This window comes from Gossypium hirsutum, chromosome A04 (genome assembly GCF_007990345.1).
Source record: "Gossypium hirsutum isolate 1008001.06 chromosome A04, Gossypium_hirsutum_v2.1, whole genome shotgun sequence".
Lineage (NCBI taxonomy): Eukaryota > Viridiplantae > Streptophyta > Magnoliopsida > Malvales > Malvaceae > Gossypium > Gossypium hirsutum.
The window spans coordinates 19,432,544-19,451,173 of record NC_053427.1 but is presented as its reverse complement, the minus strand read 5'-3'; the positions used below and the strand labels follow the sequence as shown (position 1 = coordinate 19,451,173).

Here is an 18,630-nt window from a genome sequence, read left to right as displayed (position 1 = left end):
AAACAAGACTAAAAAACGTACCATGTAATGAAACTAAGCTTGACCAAAGCTTGCTTCTCCCTTAGCAATTGCTATTCGGTTTTAGGTGAAGAAGAAACAAAGATGATGATATTCTTTCATATTTTGTTTACTTTATTTTTACCTAATTGCCAATTTTCATTACTAACTGAACTAATCATCAACAATTTAATGTCCATGGCTATCCATTAATTTCCTATATGTTGTATTTATCAAATAAGTCCACCAATTTAAGATTCCATATCCATTTCATCCTTTTAGCTAATAAAATTCAACTTTTATATCTTTTATGATTTAGCCCTTTTTACTTAATTGGTTATTTATACCTTAAAATTTCTTAACCAAATTTTAATATAACCCTAATAAAGACTCGTAAACATTAAATATTTAAACATTAACTCTCTGGTCGAAATTACTGTCCCAAAACCAATATTTTCAACACTATTGAAAATGGGCTATTACAACTGATACGGCCACACCCCGGGTCACACTAAACTCTAGCAAGGATCCTTTGGAGTTGCCACAAGGACATATCACCCGAGCATAAGCTAAGCAATTCAAAGAGGCTATTTCGGCCTTAGTAAATCGAGTGTGGGGTGAGATATTGGCTGGACACATTGAGAGAGCTTGGGCCAGCTCAACGAGATCTCCTTACAACCTCTTGCAAGCCAAACTCAACTCAAACTTAGCTCCATGAGCTTAATTTAGCTCAATTTAGCTCAATTGGGCTTATCTCTACTTGTTTTAGTTCATGCGTTTACTAGCTGAAATAAACTTAAGTATTTAATTAAGTTAGTTAATTTAGTTTTAGCTCAAAATTATGTTTTAGCTTATTACATGATTTAATATGTTTTGTTTCAGCTGAATTTAATGTGTCATATTCTATACAAGTATTTAAGGAGTTTTAGCTTAAATACATATTATTAATATGTCTTAAATTAAAACAAGTTCATAATATGTCCTAGTGCAGCCGAATTAAATATGTCTTAAACTAATTAAATGTGTTCATTTCAATTATGTGCAGCCAAATGCATGGACGGATTCAATGCAAGGTGTGCTGATGTTTGGCCTCTACTCATTCGGCCAAAGAGTAGCTGACCATTCATGCTTTCCAAGTTGGCTAATTAGCTCCCCGAGGCAGCCTTGAAGGCTTTCACACCAGCTAATTATCCCATTCACACATGAAGGCTTTTCGGTTCTATTCATTCACACATGGATGGCCTTTCAAGTTTAGTTTTCACACTTGAAATGCCTTTTGCAATATCCAAGATGCTCATTAATTTCACAAACCATTCAGCTAAACAAGGCATTGTATTTAATCCTCTTAAAGCACCATAGCCGAACATAGACATGGCAATCAGCTACTATTCACTCCAAGTTCATTTTAGCTGATTATAGATCATCTAGAAGCTGTCCAATGACATTTTCAAGGCTGAAGAAACCTCTTGGAACTTTCATGAATTATTCTAGAATTTTTAGCTCATTAAAAGCTGAAACAAAATGACTATTTATCTACTTGTTTGCCTATTCGGCTAGCCTTAGGATTTTACTATAAATATTCACCCATTTGCTGGTTGTATAGCCTTTTGCTTCTGGAATGAATTTTGTGTTATTTGTGAGGTTTTCATCTCTCAAATTTTGTCAAGACTCAGTTATCTGCTAGTTAGTGGTGTTAAATTGTTTCTTCTATCGAACTTATCACTCTCATAATGTGGCATTCACCCAAAACCGTTGCCTTTGATTCTTACCTTCTTAGGTACCGGGTCAAGGTCTTCTTTCCATCACCTAATCACCTTAAGGTCATATAAGTCCCGGGTCAGCACTCACTTATAGTGTTGGTTCGTTCTTGACACTTAAGCTCGTTTTCCATCCCACCCAAACTATCAATTATCCATTTCAATTTTTTTGTTAACCGAACCTATAAAAAAATACTTAGCCATTTTTTAGCCTATTCTTAATACCTATCCCCGTACTTAGTCGAATACACACACTGTTTGCAATCGAAATGATACTTCTTCGTTTGACGATCAGACACATAAATGACTCAGACATCTCAACAAGGCCAATATAGTATCATTTGGTATCAGAGCTTACAGAAATGAGAAGTACAGACGTTTGAAGCTATCCCAAAATAGGTTCGTAAAAAAATAATTTGAATTTTTTTTTTGTGTATCAAACGCATTCATTTGTATTCAGCAATATTGTATTAAAGAAAATTTTTAAAGTTAAAAAATAAAATAAAAAAAGTGTTGAAAGTTTGTATTCATCTTCTTTTATTCCCGATCATCGACTTCCTTGCTATTACCAACATATACCTTCACGCCACACTCACGACTAAACTCTTTTATTTTAGCGAACCTTGCACCTTTTCAGCAATACGCTTGTAAGCCCTTTGAAGCCGACCTCTAGACTAAAGATAAAGTCTAAATGAGTCTTCTACAAAATCACAAGAGAAGAAATGAGTGGAAAAAGGCACGAGTGAAGTAAGAGCATTAGAGAGAAGAAAAAGCCGTAAAAGAGTGTAAACACAAGTGTGAGTGCCATTAACTCTTTCTTTCTCAGTGAACGTATTATTTTTCTATGTCTAGAAGTCTAGAACGTAATATGGCGGAAGGCGGAGGATGACAGCCCATTAGAAATGTAGCCTTTGGAGGAGGTGGAGTACCCGACTTAGGCCAACAAGCTCTATCACGAGAATTCCAGTGCATGTTGCGGAATAAGTTAGAGTCATTCAACGAGCGCTTGGAGCGAGTTGAGGAAAGGGCCCAACGAGATTGGACTCCTCAAGGTCCACAAGGAGACTGAGGCCAACCAAGAGTCTATCAAGATGACCTCGAAGACCCAAGTGACGATGAAAGCGACCAAGGGTCAAATCAAAGTGTTAGGCGAAAAGGCCAAGGAATTGAGGCCAAAGAGAACGAGATCGGGTAGATGATGATCTTAAGAATATCAAACTCTCAATTCCACCCTTTCAAGGCAAGTCAGATCTAAAGGTTTACCTAGAGTGGGAGAAAAAGATTGAATTGGTGTTTGAGTGTCACAATTACTCCGAAGCCAAAAGGGTAAAATTGGCAGTGATTGAGTTTTTGGACTACGCGATGATCTGGTGGGATCAATTAACCACAAGCCGAAGACGGAACGGAGAACGACTTGTCACAACTTGGGCCAAGATGAAAGCGATGATGTGGGGTGATTTATCCCATCCAACTACCACAGGGAACTCTATCAAAAATTCCAAAATCTTACCCAAGGATCGAGAAGTGTTGAAGATTATTAGAAATAGATGGAAATTACGATGGTTCGAGCGAATTTCCAAGAAGACCGCGAGGCAACAATGGCATACTTCCTAGCCGGTCTCAACCAAGACATTGCCAATATCGTGGAGCTACAACATTACGTGGAAGTGGTGGACATGGTACACATGGCCATCAAGGTGGAGAAACAATTGAAGCACCAAGGTGTTATTCGAGGCTATTCCACCACGAACCCCTCTAAATGGAACCAAGGCGTTAGCAAAAATAATCTACCAAGTGGTGCTAAAGAGCCCATGGTGCCAGCCAAGACAAACAAGCCCTTAGGTGAGACAAGTAAAGGCAAGGCTACCGAGAGTTTTCCTAACCGTTCAAGGGACATCAAGTGCTTCAAATGCCTTAAGAGGGTGTACATTGCTAGTCAATGCCCAAACTAAAGCACTATGGTGGTGTGAGCGAATGGAGAAATTGAGTCAGAGGAAGAAGTTGAAAATGATCCCGAAGCCACATCCGACGAGGAGGAAGACTTGGAGCATGCTGTTGATGGGGAACTCCTTGTAGTCAAGAGGAGTATAAGTCTACAAAGTGTGGAGAATGAATAGCAAATGGAAAACATTTTCCATACACGGTGCCAAGTCCAAGGGAAAGTATGTAGCGTGATTATTGACGATGGGAGTTGCACAAACGTGGCGAGCAGTCTCATGGTGGAGAACTTAGGACTGCCAACCACTAAGCATCTGAGCCCGTATAAACTCCAATGGCTCAATGATGGTGGTGAGTTAAAGGTAATGAAACAAGTACTTGTATCCTTTTCTATTGGAAAATATTCGAATGAAATGTTGTGTGATGTCATGCCAATGCATGTGGGCCATTTGCAACTTGGACGCCCATAGAAATTTGATCAAAGAGTCATCCACGATGGGTATACCAATAGGTATACATTCAAACATTTGGGCAAGAACGTGACATTAGCACCATTGACGCCAAAGCAAGTCTACGAGGATAAAATAAAATTGAAAAATTTTGTAGAACAAATGAAGGAAAAAGAAAAGAGTGAAAATGTAAAAGAAAATAAAATTAAGAAAAAAAAGAGAAAAAACAAAAAAAGAAAGTGAAAAGGAATCGAGAAAAGAAAAAAGAAGAGAAAGAAAAAGAATGTGAGAAAGTGAATGTTTTCGCAAAAGCAAGTGATGTACGAAAGAAATTTTTGTTGAGATAGTCCGTCCTTGTGCTTATGTACAAGGAAAAATTTTTTAGTACTAACAAATTACCTGAGAACTTGCCTTCTTCTATTGTGTCTCTTTTACAGGATTTCTAAGACATATTTCCAGAAAAAACTCCAAGTAGGCCGCCACCCCTTCGTGGAATCTAGAATCAAATCGATTTTGTGCCTGGAGCTATCATTCTGAACCGCCCAACATATCAGAATAGTACTGAAGAGACCAAGGAACTCCAACGGAAAGTCAATGAGCTTATGGAAAAAGGCTACATCCGCGAGAGCCTTAGTCCATGCGCCATGCCCATTTGTTGGTGCCAAAGAAGGAAAGAATGTGGTGCATGTGTGTTGACTGTCGAGCTGTGAATAAAACCACCATCAAATATCGGCATCCAATACTGCTCTTAGACGACATACTTGACGAATTAAGTGGTGCCAAGTTATTTTCGAAAATCGACCTTAAAAGCGGGTACCATCAGATTTGCATGCGAGAAGCTGACAAATGGAAGACTGCCTTTAAAACGAAACATGGTTTGTATGAATGGTTGGTCATGCCATTTGGCCTAACCAACACTCCTAGCACTTTTATGAGACTTATGAATTATGTATGAAGATCATTTATCGATAAGTTTGTGTTGTGTACTTTGATGATATACTCATTTATAAAAAAACGTTGGAAGAGCATATAGTACACCTTAAATCTGTTTTGAAGCTTCTTTGAAAGGAGACCTTATATGCTAATATTAAAAAGTGTATATTTTTCTCTAACAAGGTCATTTTTCTAGGTTACGTGGTCAGCTCGAAGGGACTCGATGTGGACCAAGAGAAGATCAAAGCTATATAAGAGTGGCTGAGAGTGAAGAGTATCAACCAAGTCTGAATCCTCCACGACTTGGCTAGCTTCTATAGGCGCTTTGTTTCCAACTTCAACACTTTAGCTGCACCGTTGATGAGCGTTATCAATAAAAACTCAACCTTCTATTGGGCCGATGAGCAAGAGAATTCTTTTAATGATATTAAGAATTGCCTTACTAAAGCTCCGTTATTAGCACTTCCTGATTTTTCTAAAACTTTTGAGATTGAATGTAATGCCTCAGGTGTAGGAATCAGGGTTGTGCTCACTAAGATGGAAGGCCTATTGCGTACTTTAGTGAAAAGCTAAATGGATTCGCACTTAACTATCCCATTTATGACAAAGAAATGTACACTCTTATTCGAGCTCTCGAGACGTGGTAACATTATTTATGGCCAAAGGAATTCGTGATTCACTCTGATCACGAAGCATTGAAACATATTAAAGGCCAGAACAAGTTGAACAAGCACCATGCGAAGTGGTTCGAGTACCTTGAATCATTTCCCTACGTCATCAAGTATAAGAAAGATAAAGATAATATTGTGGCTGATGCACTTTTGAGAACATATGCTCTATTATTGTATCTTCATTCTAAATTTCCTGGATTCTCTTTCTTGAAAGATTTATATGCTGATGATGATGACTTTGGTGAACTGTTTGCTACTTGTGAGAATGTCTCTGTTGAAAAGTTTATAGGTATGAAGCTTTCCTTTATAAAGAAGGAAGATTGTGTATCTCGCAAAGTTCCATTTGGGGCTTGCTGGTTAACGAGGCGCGTAGCGGGGGCCTCATGGGACACTTCAGTGTAAGCAAGGCATTGTCGATGCTCCAAGAGCATTTTTATTGGCCTAAGATGAAAAGGGAAGTCAAACGTGTTTGTGAGCATTGTGTGACGTGCAAGAAGGCCAAATCAAAGATTCAACCACATGGGCTGTACACACCACTCCCTATACCCGAAGCTCCTTGGATGGATATATTCATGGACTTTGTCCTTGGATTACCTCAAAACAAATAGGGAAGGATTCTATTTATGTTGTATTTGATCGATTTTCAAAGATGTCACATTTTATTTCATGTGCAAAAACTAACGACGCTGTTCATATTGCTAATCTTTTCTTTAGGGAAATCATTCGACTACATGAAATTTCGAGAACAATCGTGTCTGATAGGGATGCGAAGTTTTTGAGTCATTTTTGGAGATCCTTGTAGGGGAAGCGCAGGACCAAGTTGCTATTTTCAACCACTTGTCACCCCCAAAAGGATGGGAAAATGGAGGTGGTTAATCAAGTGTTGTTTACGTTGTTGCGAGCCCTTATCCGAAAAAACATAAAGTCATGGGTGGAGTGCTTACCTCATATCGAGTTTGCATATAATCGATCAATTCATTCAACGACTAAATTTTCTCCTTTAAAATTGTTTATGGATTTAATCCTTTGACTCCGTTAGACTTAGTGCCTTTACCTAACGATCAATTTATTCATGTAGATACGAAGAAAAAGGTCGAGTATGTCAAGGAGTTGCATCAAAAGGTTAGAGCCAATATTGAAGCAAGAACCGAGAGCTATGTTCAAAACCCAAACAAAGGTCAAAAGAGAGTTGTGTTTGAACCCGGTGATTGGGTTTGGGTTCATATGTGAAAAGAACGCTTCCCAGCCCAACGTAGGTCCAAGTTACTATCGCGTGGAGATGAACCCTTTCATGTCTTAGAACGAATCAAGGAAAATTTCTATCGACTTGATCTACTAGGTGAGTATAATATAAGTGTGAGCTTTAATGTGTCTGATTTGTCTCCCTCTGATGTAGTTTCCAATTTGATGACAAATCGCTTTGAAGAGGGGGGATGATATGGCCACACCCCGGGTCACACCAAACTCGAGCAAGGATCCTTTGGAGCTACCATAAGGACCTATCACCCGAGCACAAGCTAAGCAATTCAAAGAGGCCATTTCGGCCTTAGTAAACCAAGTGTGGGGTGAGACATTAGTTGGACACATTAAGAGAGCTTCGACCAGCTGTAACGCCCCTTACCCATACCCGAGACCGGGACAAGGTACCAGGCATTACTGTGCACGAACATGACATTTTTAGAAAGTATGGGATATAAAAATTTCATCTAAATTAAAACCAGTCAATCATATTTATAATTTCCCTATTATGGACCTACAAGGCCCAAAACATACATTGAGAATGGTCCAGGACTAAACCGAGAACTTAAGAAAGTTTTTGGAAAATTTCCTAGGTTAAACCTCACACGCCCGTGTAGAGGCAATGCGCACGCTCGTGTGCTTTGGGACATGCCCGTGTCCCTTACCCATATGGAATTAATTGAATTTATTTCTCATTTCAAACGTATAGGGGTTTTACACGGCCGAGCACACGCCCGTGTCCCTGGCCCGTGTACTTCACACGGCCTAGACACGCTCGTGTTGTCGCCCATGCCCAAAAACTCGAGCATTCTATTTATGACATCATCATGCATTTAGGGACACATGGCCGAACACACACCCGTGTGCTAGGCCGTGTCCACCACACGGTTGAGACATACGGTCGTGTCTCTACCCGTGTGTTTACTACCATGTATTCTGACCTAAAAATTTTAGGTGCACGGGACACACGGCCTTACCATACACCCATGGGGCTGACCGTGTGCCACACACGGCCTAGACACACACCCGTGTGTCTATCCGTGTGGACCCTTTTGGAGGCTACAAATCTAAGCCAATGGTCACCCTTAATAACCACTAATGTTCGTGAATCTCAATGAAGTTTAACATGGCCTAAATATGCCCAAGTACTACCATAAATGGTTTATTGCATGTTAACCTCATCTCATTGGTTATGTACATGCTAATCTATCCTCTTTGTATTTGGGATTTACATCTCATTCAAGAACACATTTAGACTTGGCTCATTGTTATAACTCATTACCCATTATGACTTAACCATCCCAAGTCATTTGGACAGATTTCATATGTCTATTTATAATATACCAAATTTAATCATCACAAGAAAATGCAACCACAAACAAGCACAATTAGTAGGTCATAGCCTACATCAAAATAAGCCATGTCTTATGGCCATATACAAAAAGAATAAGTTTAATATTTAATCCCTTCCATAGGCCAACCAATGACACATATCACAAAATAACCAAAACCTATACATGCTATTGAAACAAAATAAAGTATCCATATGCCAAAGGAAAACAAGTTGATAGTGTTGACAATGCTCCAATCGTCTTCCAATCTTCACGAGTCCACGAGCTCTATAAAACAGGGAAAGGAGAGGGGGTAAGCATTAACATGCTTAACAAGTCCGGATAATGGGAAGTAAACTTACCTGTTATTTAGCATGTAATCATATAAGACATTCAGGCCAATATTCATAGTAAAATTTCCTATTACATGTACTCAACCATCAAGTTAGTCTTATTCCAGTACAATGTAGCATCCTTCATATATGAGCTCATCAATTCAAACATGTCTATTCCCATTTAAAATTTGAATCCCTTCAAATTTCTTAGAATATTGATGGATATCTCATTTACCATCAAATCGTGCAAGTGATTTTTCAAATACGCACTCCCGTAAACCTCACATTTATGGCGAGATTACCAATCCAGGCTAAATCCCCTACAACGTAACTCACAGAGTAATGTCGGGATTACCAGTCCAGGCTAAATCCCCTGCAATGACATGTACTCCTATGAGTTCAGGTCTGAACTACAAGTCCAGGCTAAATTCAAATCCTATTCGGATTACCCTTCTGGGCTGAATCCATCAAAGCACACATATTCTTTGGGATGCTAGATCACTATAGGATCACCCGTCCGGGCTAGATCCTTTATACCATTATTTCATTTTTGAGTAATTCATCAGATATTCCTTTCTATTCAACCGGGACATTTCATCATAACATTAATAATTCATGAGTTTTCATACAATAAATATTACTATTATAATTCATCTATGTACATACATCTTAAATGTATTTTAAAGATGGTTTACCTTCGAGTTACACGAACTTACTTGATAACTGCTTAGCTTTCATATTTCAGTTATTCTGAATCCTTTCGTTTGCCATGATCGATCTCCGAAATCGGTTCCTCGGGGTCTATATCAGTAAAAATGAATTATTAATACATGATGCTATTTATTTTGGACCTAAAATTCACCCCCGGGCAAATTGACCATTTTGCCCTTAACATTTCAAAATTGTATAACTTAGTCCCTAGACTTGTAAAATGAAATACATGAGATTCCTTGGCTACTCAAGCCTAGAAAAATGTATTATAAACTCATACTACCCCACATTTTCCCTTATTTCACATTTCTATCACATATTTTGTACCTTTTCCCAAAAGGCCCTTTTAGAGGTTTTTCATGAAAATCACTTAGGAAAAGATGTTTAACACACATCTAACTTTCATATTCCACCATAAATCATCAAAGAACAAACATGTCACACATGGGTCATTTTGCTACATGAGCCCTAGCTTAAAATATGGGAAGAAATGGAGAGAACATGTTACAGGGATCTCAAAAATACAAAGAACATTAAAAACAGGGCTAGGAATCACTTACTATTGAGCTTGGAAAATGAAGAAACCCTAGGTATGGTGTCCCTTGAAATTTTGGCAGCAAGAGGGAGAAGAATGACTGATTTTTGCCTTCATTTTCCCTTTTTATTGATTTTTTACCAAATGACCAAAATGCCCTTCCTCACTAAACTTCCAAAATTTTCCATGCATGCCCATTTTTGTCCAAAAACTTAAAAATTGGGAAAATTAATATTTAAGACCTTCTAATTAATAATCTAAAGCAATTTCATGCAAATTGCTTCTAGAATCCAAGTTTTGCAATTTATTCAATTTGGTCCCTAATTTCCAATTGGACACCTTACACTAAAAATTTCTTCATGAAACTTTAACAGATGATTACTTTCATATTCTAGGCCTCATAATAATCGTAAATAAATATTTTTACATTGGATTTTTGGTCCCCTAAACCACTATTTTGACTAAGCCCGATTTTGGGATGTTACATTTCTTCCCCCTTAGGGACTTTCGTCCCCGAAAGTCTTACCAGTAAACAGGTTCGGATATTGACTTCTCATGGTTTCTTCAGGTTCCCATGTGGTTTCTTCCACTCCGTGTCTGTGCCATAGAACTTTTACCAAGGATATATTCTTGTTCCTTAATTGTTTGACTTCATGAGACAAAATTTTGACCGGTTCTTCACCATAGGTCATGTCTGGTCTAATCACAACTTCCGTCGGTGAAATCACATGTGAAGGATCCGAGCTATATCTCCGTAACATGGATACATGAAATACATCATGAATCTTTTCTAATTCGGACGGTACTGCTAAGCGGTAGGCTAATAGTCTGACTTTTTGAGTAATCTCATAGGGTCCAATAAACCTTGGACTCAATTTGCCTTTTCGACTAAATCTCAATACTTTTTTCCAGGGAGACACTTTCAAGAATACTTTATCTCTGACTTGAAACTCGATCTATCTCCTTTTTAAATCGGCATATAACTTTTGCCTATCCGATGCTGCTTTTAAACAATTGCGATCACTTTAAGCTTTTCTTTGGTTTTCTTGATCAAATCAACCCCGTGAATCTGACGTTCCTTAAGTTCAGTCTAGTACAATGGAGTCTGGCACTTCTGACCATATAACGCCTTATAAGGTGCCATCTTTAGACTCGTTTGGAAACTGTTTTTGTAAGCTAACTCCACCAATGGTAAATATTTTTTCCCAACTACCTTGAAATTCAAGGACACAGCACCGTAACATATTCTCAAGGGTTTGAATCATCTGCTCAGACTGACCATCGGTCTGTGGGTGGAATGTCGTACTAAAACTCAACTTTGTACCCAAGGCGTCTTGTAGTTTCTTCCAAAATATCACAGTGAATCTCAGGTCTCTATTTGAAATGATCAATAACGGTACCCCGTGTAATCTCACAATCTTGGATATGTATAAGTCGGCCAATCTATCAAGAGAGTAATCTGTCCGAACAGGAATAAAGTGAGTCGACTTCGTTAGCCTATCTACTGCGACCCAAATAACATCTTTCTTTTTTAGGGTTAACGGTAGCCCAGCCACGAAGTTCATGGTGATCCTGTCCCATTTCCATTCGAGAACCATTACAAGCTGTAATAAAGCTGAAGGCACTTGGTGTTCAGCCTTGACCTGCTGACATATCAAGCATTTCAACACAAATTCAGAGATATCTCTTTTCATACCATTCAACCAGTACATGGTCTTTAAATCATTGTACATCTTGGTACTTCCCAGGTGAATTGATAGAAGATTATCATGTGCCTCTTGCAAAATCTTCTGAATAAGCTCATCATCTTTGGGTACTCAGACCCTATCTCGAAACATTAAACAACCATTTGAATCAACCTGAAAATATGATTCAACTCCTGTTTCACATTGTGCTCTTTTAACTTGCAAGTCACTATCATTGATCTGAGCTACGCAAACCTCTTGGAGAAATGTCGGTTTGGATCTTAACTCTGCTAAAACCGAATCACCATCAGATAACATCAAACACGTGTTCATAACCCTCAGAGTAAACAAGGACTTTCTGCTCAACGTGTCGGCGACTACATTTGCCTTACCAGGATGGTAATCGATCATAAGCTCATAATCCTTATTCAACTCTAGCCACCTTCACTGTCTCAGATTCAATTCCTTTTGAGTCATCAAGTACTTTAGACTTTTGTGATCGGTGAATACACGGCAAGTTTCACCATACAAATGGTGTCTCCAAATTTTTAAGGCAAATACAATAGCCGCTAACTCCAATCATGAGTCAAATAATTTTTCTCGTGCGGTTTTAGTTGCCTCAAGGCATAAGTTATCACTTTGCCCTCTTGCATAAGCACACAACCCAGTCTATTTAAGGACACATCGCTGTACATCACAAATTCTTTTCCCAGTTCAGGTTGTACCAAAACTGGAGCTTCTGTCAGTAATGTCTTCAATTTATTGAAACTTTGCTGACATTTTTCTGAAGTAACCTTGTTAAGGGAGTTGCAATCATCGAAAATCCTTTCACAAAGCGTCGATAATAACTGCCTAAGCCCAAAAAGCTTTTAACCTCTGTTACGGTCTTTGGTGGCTTCCACTCGACAATAGCAGAAATTTTATTCGGATAAATCGGATGCCATCACCTGACAGAATATGACCGAGAAATTCAACTTCTTGAAGCCAAAACTCGCTCTTGCTAAACTTAGCATAGAGTTTCCTATCCCGTAAAGTCTGTAAAATAGTCCTCAAATGTTCAACATGTTCATACTCATTCTGGGAAAAGATCAAAATATCATCTATGAATACTACTACAAACTTGTCCAAGTACGGCCGGAATGCACGATTCATTAAATCCATAAATGCAGCTGAGGCGTTTCTTAGACTAAAAAGCATGACGAGGAACTCGTAGTGGCCATACCTCGTCCTGAAGGCAGTCTTAGGCACATCCGCCTCCTTAACTAGTAATTGGTAGTAGTCGGACCTCAAATCTATTTTTGAAAATACGGTGGCTCCCCTCAACTGATCGAACAAGTCACCAATCCTTGGCAAGGGATACTTATTCTTAATAGTCACCTTATTGACTTGCTGGTAGTCTATGCACAACCTCATCGATCTATCTTTCTTTCTCACGAATAAACCGAGAGAACCCCAAGCTAAAGAGCTCGGTCTTGCAAAACCTTTATCAGTCAATTCTTGCAACTGTGATTTTAACTCCTTCAACTCAGTCGGGGCTATTTTTTACGGAGTAATAGAAATAGGCATCGTTCCTGGTACTAGCTTAATACCGAATTCCACCTCTCTAACAGGAGGTAACCCTGGTAACTCTTCTAGGAACACGTCTGGATATTCATAAACTATTGATAACGACTCAATCTTCAATTCACATTCTTTAAAATTCAACATGAATGCAAGGTAAGCTTCATATCCTTTCCTTATATACTTATGAGCCATCATTGAAGTAATCACAGCCGACAGCGCATTAAACTCATTCGAATCAACCTGGAGAATGTCACCATCTGAACATTTTAACTCCATGTACTTGCTACCGCAGTTTACTATCACATCATGGATGGTCAACCAATCCATACCAAGTATTACATCAAATTCGTCAAATGGAAAAAGCATAAGATTTGCCAAAAAACAATGTCCTTGAATCATTAAAGGACAATTCTTACAAACTTTATCTACTAATACCGATTTGCCTAGAGGGTTCGACACCTTAATTACAAATTCTGTTGATTCCACCAACATGTTCATGCTAGACACCAATTTCATGCATATGTAGGAATAGGTCGATCCTGGATCAATTAAGGCAAAAACATGAGTATTAAGAAGAGAAAATGTACCCGTAATGACATCGGAAGTTGAAGCTTCCTCTTTAGCGCATATCGCATAAGTCCTTGTGGGGGCTTGAGCCTCTGATTTTGCAGTCATATCCTTGGCAGTAGTTCGACTACCACTTGCACTTCCAGGATGTGGTGGTGGTCTACCTCGAGGATTAAGAACATTAGACTTTAGGGCTAAATCCACCTCTTTATCGGCTTGCTCCGGGCAATCTCTAAGGAAGTGGTTAAGGGAACCACATCTAAAACATGCCCCACTCTTCATTCGGCATTCCCCGAAATGAAACTTATTGTAGCTTTTACATCTCGACTTTTGATCATCTACACTCCCCACACTAGTTGCCTTAGGGGAAGAAGACTTTGGGTTGTGTTGTTTAGAGCTTCTTGTTTTGCCTGAATATCCCACCGATGCAGTAGAGCGTTCTTGTTGACTCTTTGATTTCTTCGTGGGAATGGAGTGTGTTCTGCTGCGAGATCTCTTGCTTAAAGCTCTAGCTTCTCTCTTTGCTCTCTTTCTTTCATTATTCAGTTCCTTAGCTTTCTTGGCTCGATCGGCTAATGTAGCTAACTCCCTTATTTCAAGAATCTCGATTAACAGTTTGATTTCTTTATTCAGACCTTTTTCGAAGTGCTTACACATTTCCGTCTCTGATTGGACCCACTCACTTACATATTGACTTAGTCTTACGAACTTTCTTTCATATTCTGACACGATTCTGGTTCCTTGTTTGAGTTCTAGGAACTCCTTCTGCTTCTGGTCTAAGAACCTTTGGTTGATATACTTCTTCCTAAATTCTGATTGGAAGAATTCCAATGTGAAACTCTCTCTCGGTGCTACTGAGGATACGGTCTTCCACCAATGGTACATAGTGTCCTTCAATAGCAATATTGAACATTTCAAACTTTTCCCAAGAGTACATGATAGTTCATCGAGAACTCTCATGGAATTCTCAAGCCAAAATTCAACACATTCCGAATCGTCATCAATTGTGGCCCTAAACTCTTCGACTCTGTATTTCCTAAGTTTGTCCACAAGGGCCTTACCAATTCTCACGGGTACCACACCTTATGGCACTTCTCTTACAAGTCGAGCAGGCGGTGGAGGAGGTCGTGGTATATTGGGGCGGTTTCTCAAATAATCTCCGAACCATTCATCCATCATCTCAAAGAAGGCAGCTCTTGCCTCTTCTCGGCCTTCAGACACAGGCCTTCTACTACTACTAGCAGTAGCTCGTTGAACGGAAGTTAAAGCATGGCTCTCGACTCCCTCGAACCCATCTTGAGCTTGATTGGAAGACATTTACTATATTAAAATACAATTAAGAATGGTTAGGAGATGTCACACTATCATAACTTGTATAGTGGCATGTATAGATATACTCGACATATGCTATGTTAATCCTAGAACTGACTAAACCGTAGCTCTAATACCACTAAATGAAATGCCCCTTACTCATACCCGAGACCAGGACAAGGTACAGGGCATTACTATGCACGAACATGACATTTCCAGAAAGTATGGGCTATAAAAATTTCGTCTAAATTAAAACCAGTCAATCATATTTATAATGTCCCTATTATGGTCCTACAAGGCCCAAAACATACATTGAGAATAGTCCGGGACTAAATCGAGAACTTAAGAAAGTTTTTGGAAAATTTCCTAGGTTAAGCCTCACACGCCTGTGTGCTTTGGGACACGCACGTGTCCCTTACCCGTGTTGAATTAATTGAATTTATTTCTCATTTCAAAACTACAGGGGTTTTCACACGGCCGAGCACACGCCCATGTACTTCACACAGCCTAGACACGCCCATGTTGTCGCCCATGCCCAAAAACTCGAGCATTCTATTTATGATGTCATCATGCATTTAGGGACACACGGCCAGAACACACTCCCGTGTGCTAGGCTGTGTCCACCACAAGTTTGAGACAAACGACCGTGTCTCTACTCGTGTGTTTACTACCATGAATTCTGACCTAAACATTTTAGGTTTAGGGGACACACAGCCTTACCACATGCCCATGGGGCTGACCGTGTGTCACAGACAGCCTAGACACACACCCATGTGTCAAAGACAGCCTAGACACACACACCCGTGTGTCTATCCGTGTGGACCTTTTCGGAGGCTACAAATCTAAGCCAATAGTCACCCTCAATAACCACTCATGCTTGTAAATCTCAATGAAGTTTGACATGGCCTAAATATGCCCAAGTACTACCATAAAGGGTCTATTGCATGTTAACCTCATCTCATCGGTTATGTACATGCTAATCTATCCTCTTTGTATTTGGGATTTACATCTCGTTCAAGAACACATTTAGACTTGGCTCATTGTTATAACTCATTACCAATTATGACCAAACCATCCCAAGTGATTTGGCCACATTTCATATGTCTATTTATAATATACCATATTTAATCATCACAATAACGTTTAACCACAAACAAACACAATTAGTAGGCCATAGCCTACATCAAAATGAGCCATGTCTTATGGCCATATACAAAAAGAATAAGTTTAATATTTAAGCCCTTACATAGGCCAACCAATGACACATATCACAAAAAAACCAAAACCTATACATGCCATTGAAACAAAATAAAGTATCCATATACCAAAGCAAAACAAGATGATAGTGTTGACAATCCTCCAATCGTCTTCCAATCTTCACGAGTCCATGAGCTTTGTAAAATAGGGAAAAGAGAGGGGGTAAGCATTAACATGTTTAGTAAGTCTGGATAACGGGAAGTAAACTTACCGGTTATTTAGCATGCAATCATACAAGACATTCAGGCCAACATTCATAGTAAAATTTCCTATCACATGTACTCAACCATCAAGTTAGTCTCATGCCAGTATAATGTAGCATCCTTCATATATGAGCTCATCAATTCAAACATGTCTATTCCCATTTAACATTTTAATCCCGTCAAATTTCTTGGAATATCGATGGATATCTCATTTACCATCAAATCATGCAAGTGATCTTTTAGATACGCACTCTCGTGAACCTCACTTTTATGGCAAGATTACCAGTCCAGGCTAAATCCCCCACAATGTAACTCACAGAGTAATATCAGGACTACCAGTCCAAGCTAAATCCCCTACAATAACAAGTACTCTTACGAGTTCAGGTCTGAATTACCAATCCAGGCTAGATTCAGATCCTATTCGGATTACCCGTCCGGGCTAAATCCATCAAAGGGCACATATTCTTCGGGATGCTAGATCACTATAGGATCACCCGTCCGAGCTAGATCCTTTATACCATTATTTCATTTTTGAGTAATCCATCAGATATTCCTTTCTATTCAACAAGGACATTTCATCATAACATTAATAATTCATGAGTTATTATACAATAAATATTACTATTATAATTCATCTATGTACATACATCTTAAATGTATTTTAAAGATAGTTTACCTTCGAGTTACACGAACTTACTTGACAACTACTTAGGTTTCGTATTTCAATTATTCTGAAACCTTTCGTTTTTCATGATCGGTCTCTGAAATCGATTCCTTTGGGTCTATATCAGTAAAAATGAATTATTAATACCTCATGCTATTTATGTCGGACCTAAAATTCACCCTTGAGCAAATTAACCATTTTTCCCCTAACATTTCAAAATTTTACAACTTAGTCCCTAGGCTCGTAAAATGAAATACATGAAATTCCTTGGCTACTCAAGCCTAGCCAAATGTATTATAAACTCATGCTACCCCACATTTTCCCCTATTTCACATTTCTACCACATATTTTGTACCTTTTTCCAAAAGGCCCTTTTAGGGGTTTTTCATGAAAATCACTTAGGAAAAGATGTTTAACACACATCTAACTTTCATATTCCCCCATAAATCATCAAAGAACAAAACTTTCATATTCCCCCATAGATCATCAAAGAACATACATGTCACACATGGGTCATTTTTCATACATGAACCCTAGCTTAAAATATGGGTATAAATGGAGAGAATAGGTTACAAGGATCTAAAAAATACAAAGAACATTAAAAACGGGGCTAGGAATCACTTACTATTGAGCTTGGAAAATGAAGAAACCCTAGCTATGGTGTCCCTTGAAATTTTGGCAGCAAGAGGGAGAAGAATTGCTGATTTTTGCCTTCATTTTCCCTTTTTATTGATTTTTTTACCAAATGACCAAAATGCCCTTTCTTACTAAACTTCCAAAAATTTTCATGCAGCCCATTTTTGTCCCAAAACTTAGAAATTGGGAAAATTACTCTTTAAAACCTTCTAATTAATAATCTAAAGCAATTTTATGCAAATTGCTTCTAGAATCCAAGTTTTGGAATTTATTCAATTTGGTCCCTAATTTCCAATTGGACACCTTACACTAAGAATTTCTTCATGAAACTTTAACACATGCTTAATTTCATATTCTAGGCCTCATAATAATTGTAAAATAAATATTTTGACATCGAATTTGTGGTCTCGAAACCACTGTTCCGACTAAGCCCAATTTTGGGATGTTATACCAGCTCAACGAGATCACCTTGCAACCTCTTACAAGTTGAACTCAGCTCAAACTTAGCTCCATGAGCTTAGTTTAGCTCAATTTAGCTCAATTAAGCTCATCTCTACTTCTTTTAGTTATTGCGTTTACTAGCTGAAATAAACTTAAGTATTTAATTAAGTTAGTTAATTTAGTTTTATCTCATAATTATGTTTTAGCTGAAATTACATTTACAAGATCGCATATACTAAACATTTAACAAATTATAATTTTCATATACACATATACTTTTATTTGCATCATGAATACATTGTTAAACCGAATGTATACTTTTGCATATGCATATATGTAATTCACAATGACAAATAACATTTATATCACTGATTCAAGTATCTAACTTACCATAATTTCATAACTTA

General features: G+C 38.4%; 1 protein-coding gene across 1 annotated transcript; it reads right to left on the bottom strand.

The window, feature by feature from the left end:
• Nucleotides 1-13,123: 13,123 nt before the first annotated feature.
• LOC107947903 (uncharacterized) lies at nt 13,124-14,671 on the bottom strand. Its single transcript, XM_016882405.2, has 4 exons — nt 13,732-14,671; nt 13,561-13,683; nt 13,352-13,440; nt 13,124-13,258 (listed from the first exon to the last, which is right to left on the bottom strand). The coding sequence occupies exons 1-4, from the start codon at nt 14,669-14,671 to the stop codon at nt 13,124-13,126; spliced, it is 1,287 nt and encodes a 428-aa protein (XP_016737894.2).
• Nucleotides 14,672-18,630: the final 3,959 nt, after the last annotated feature.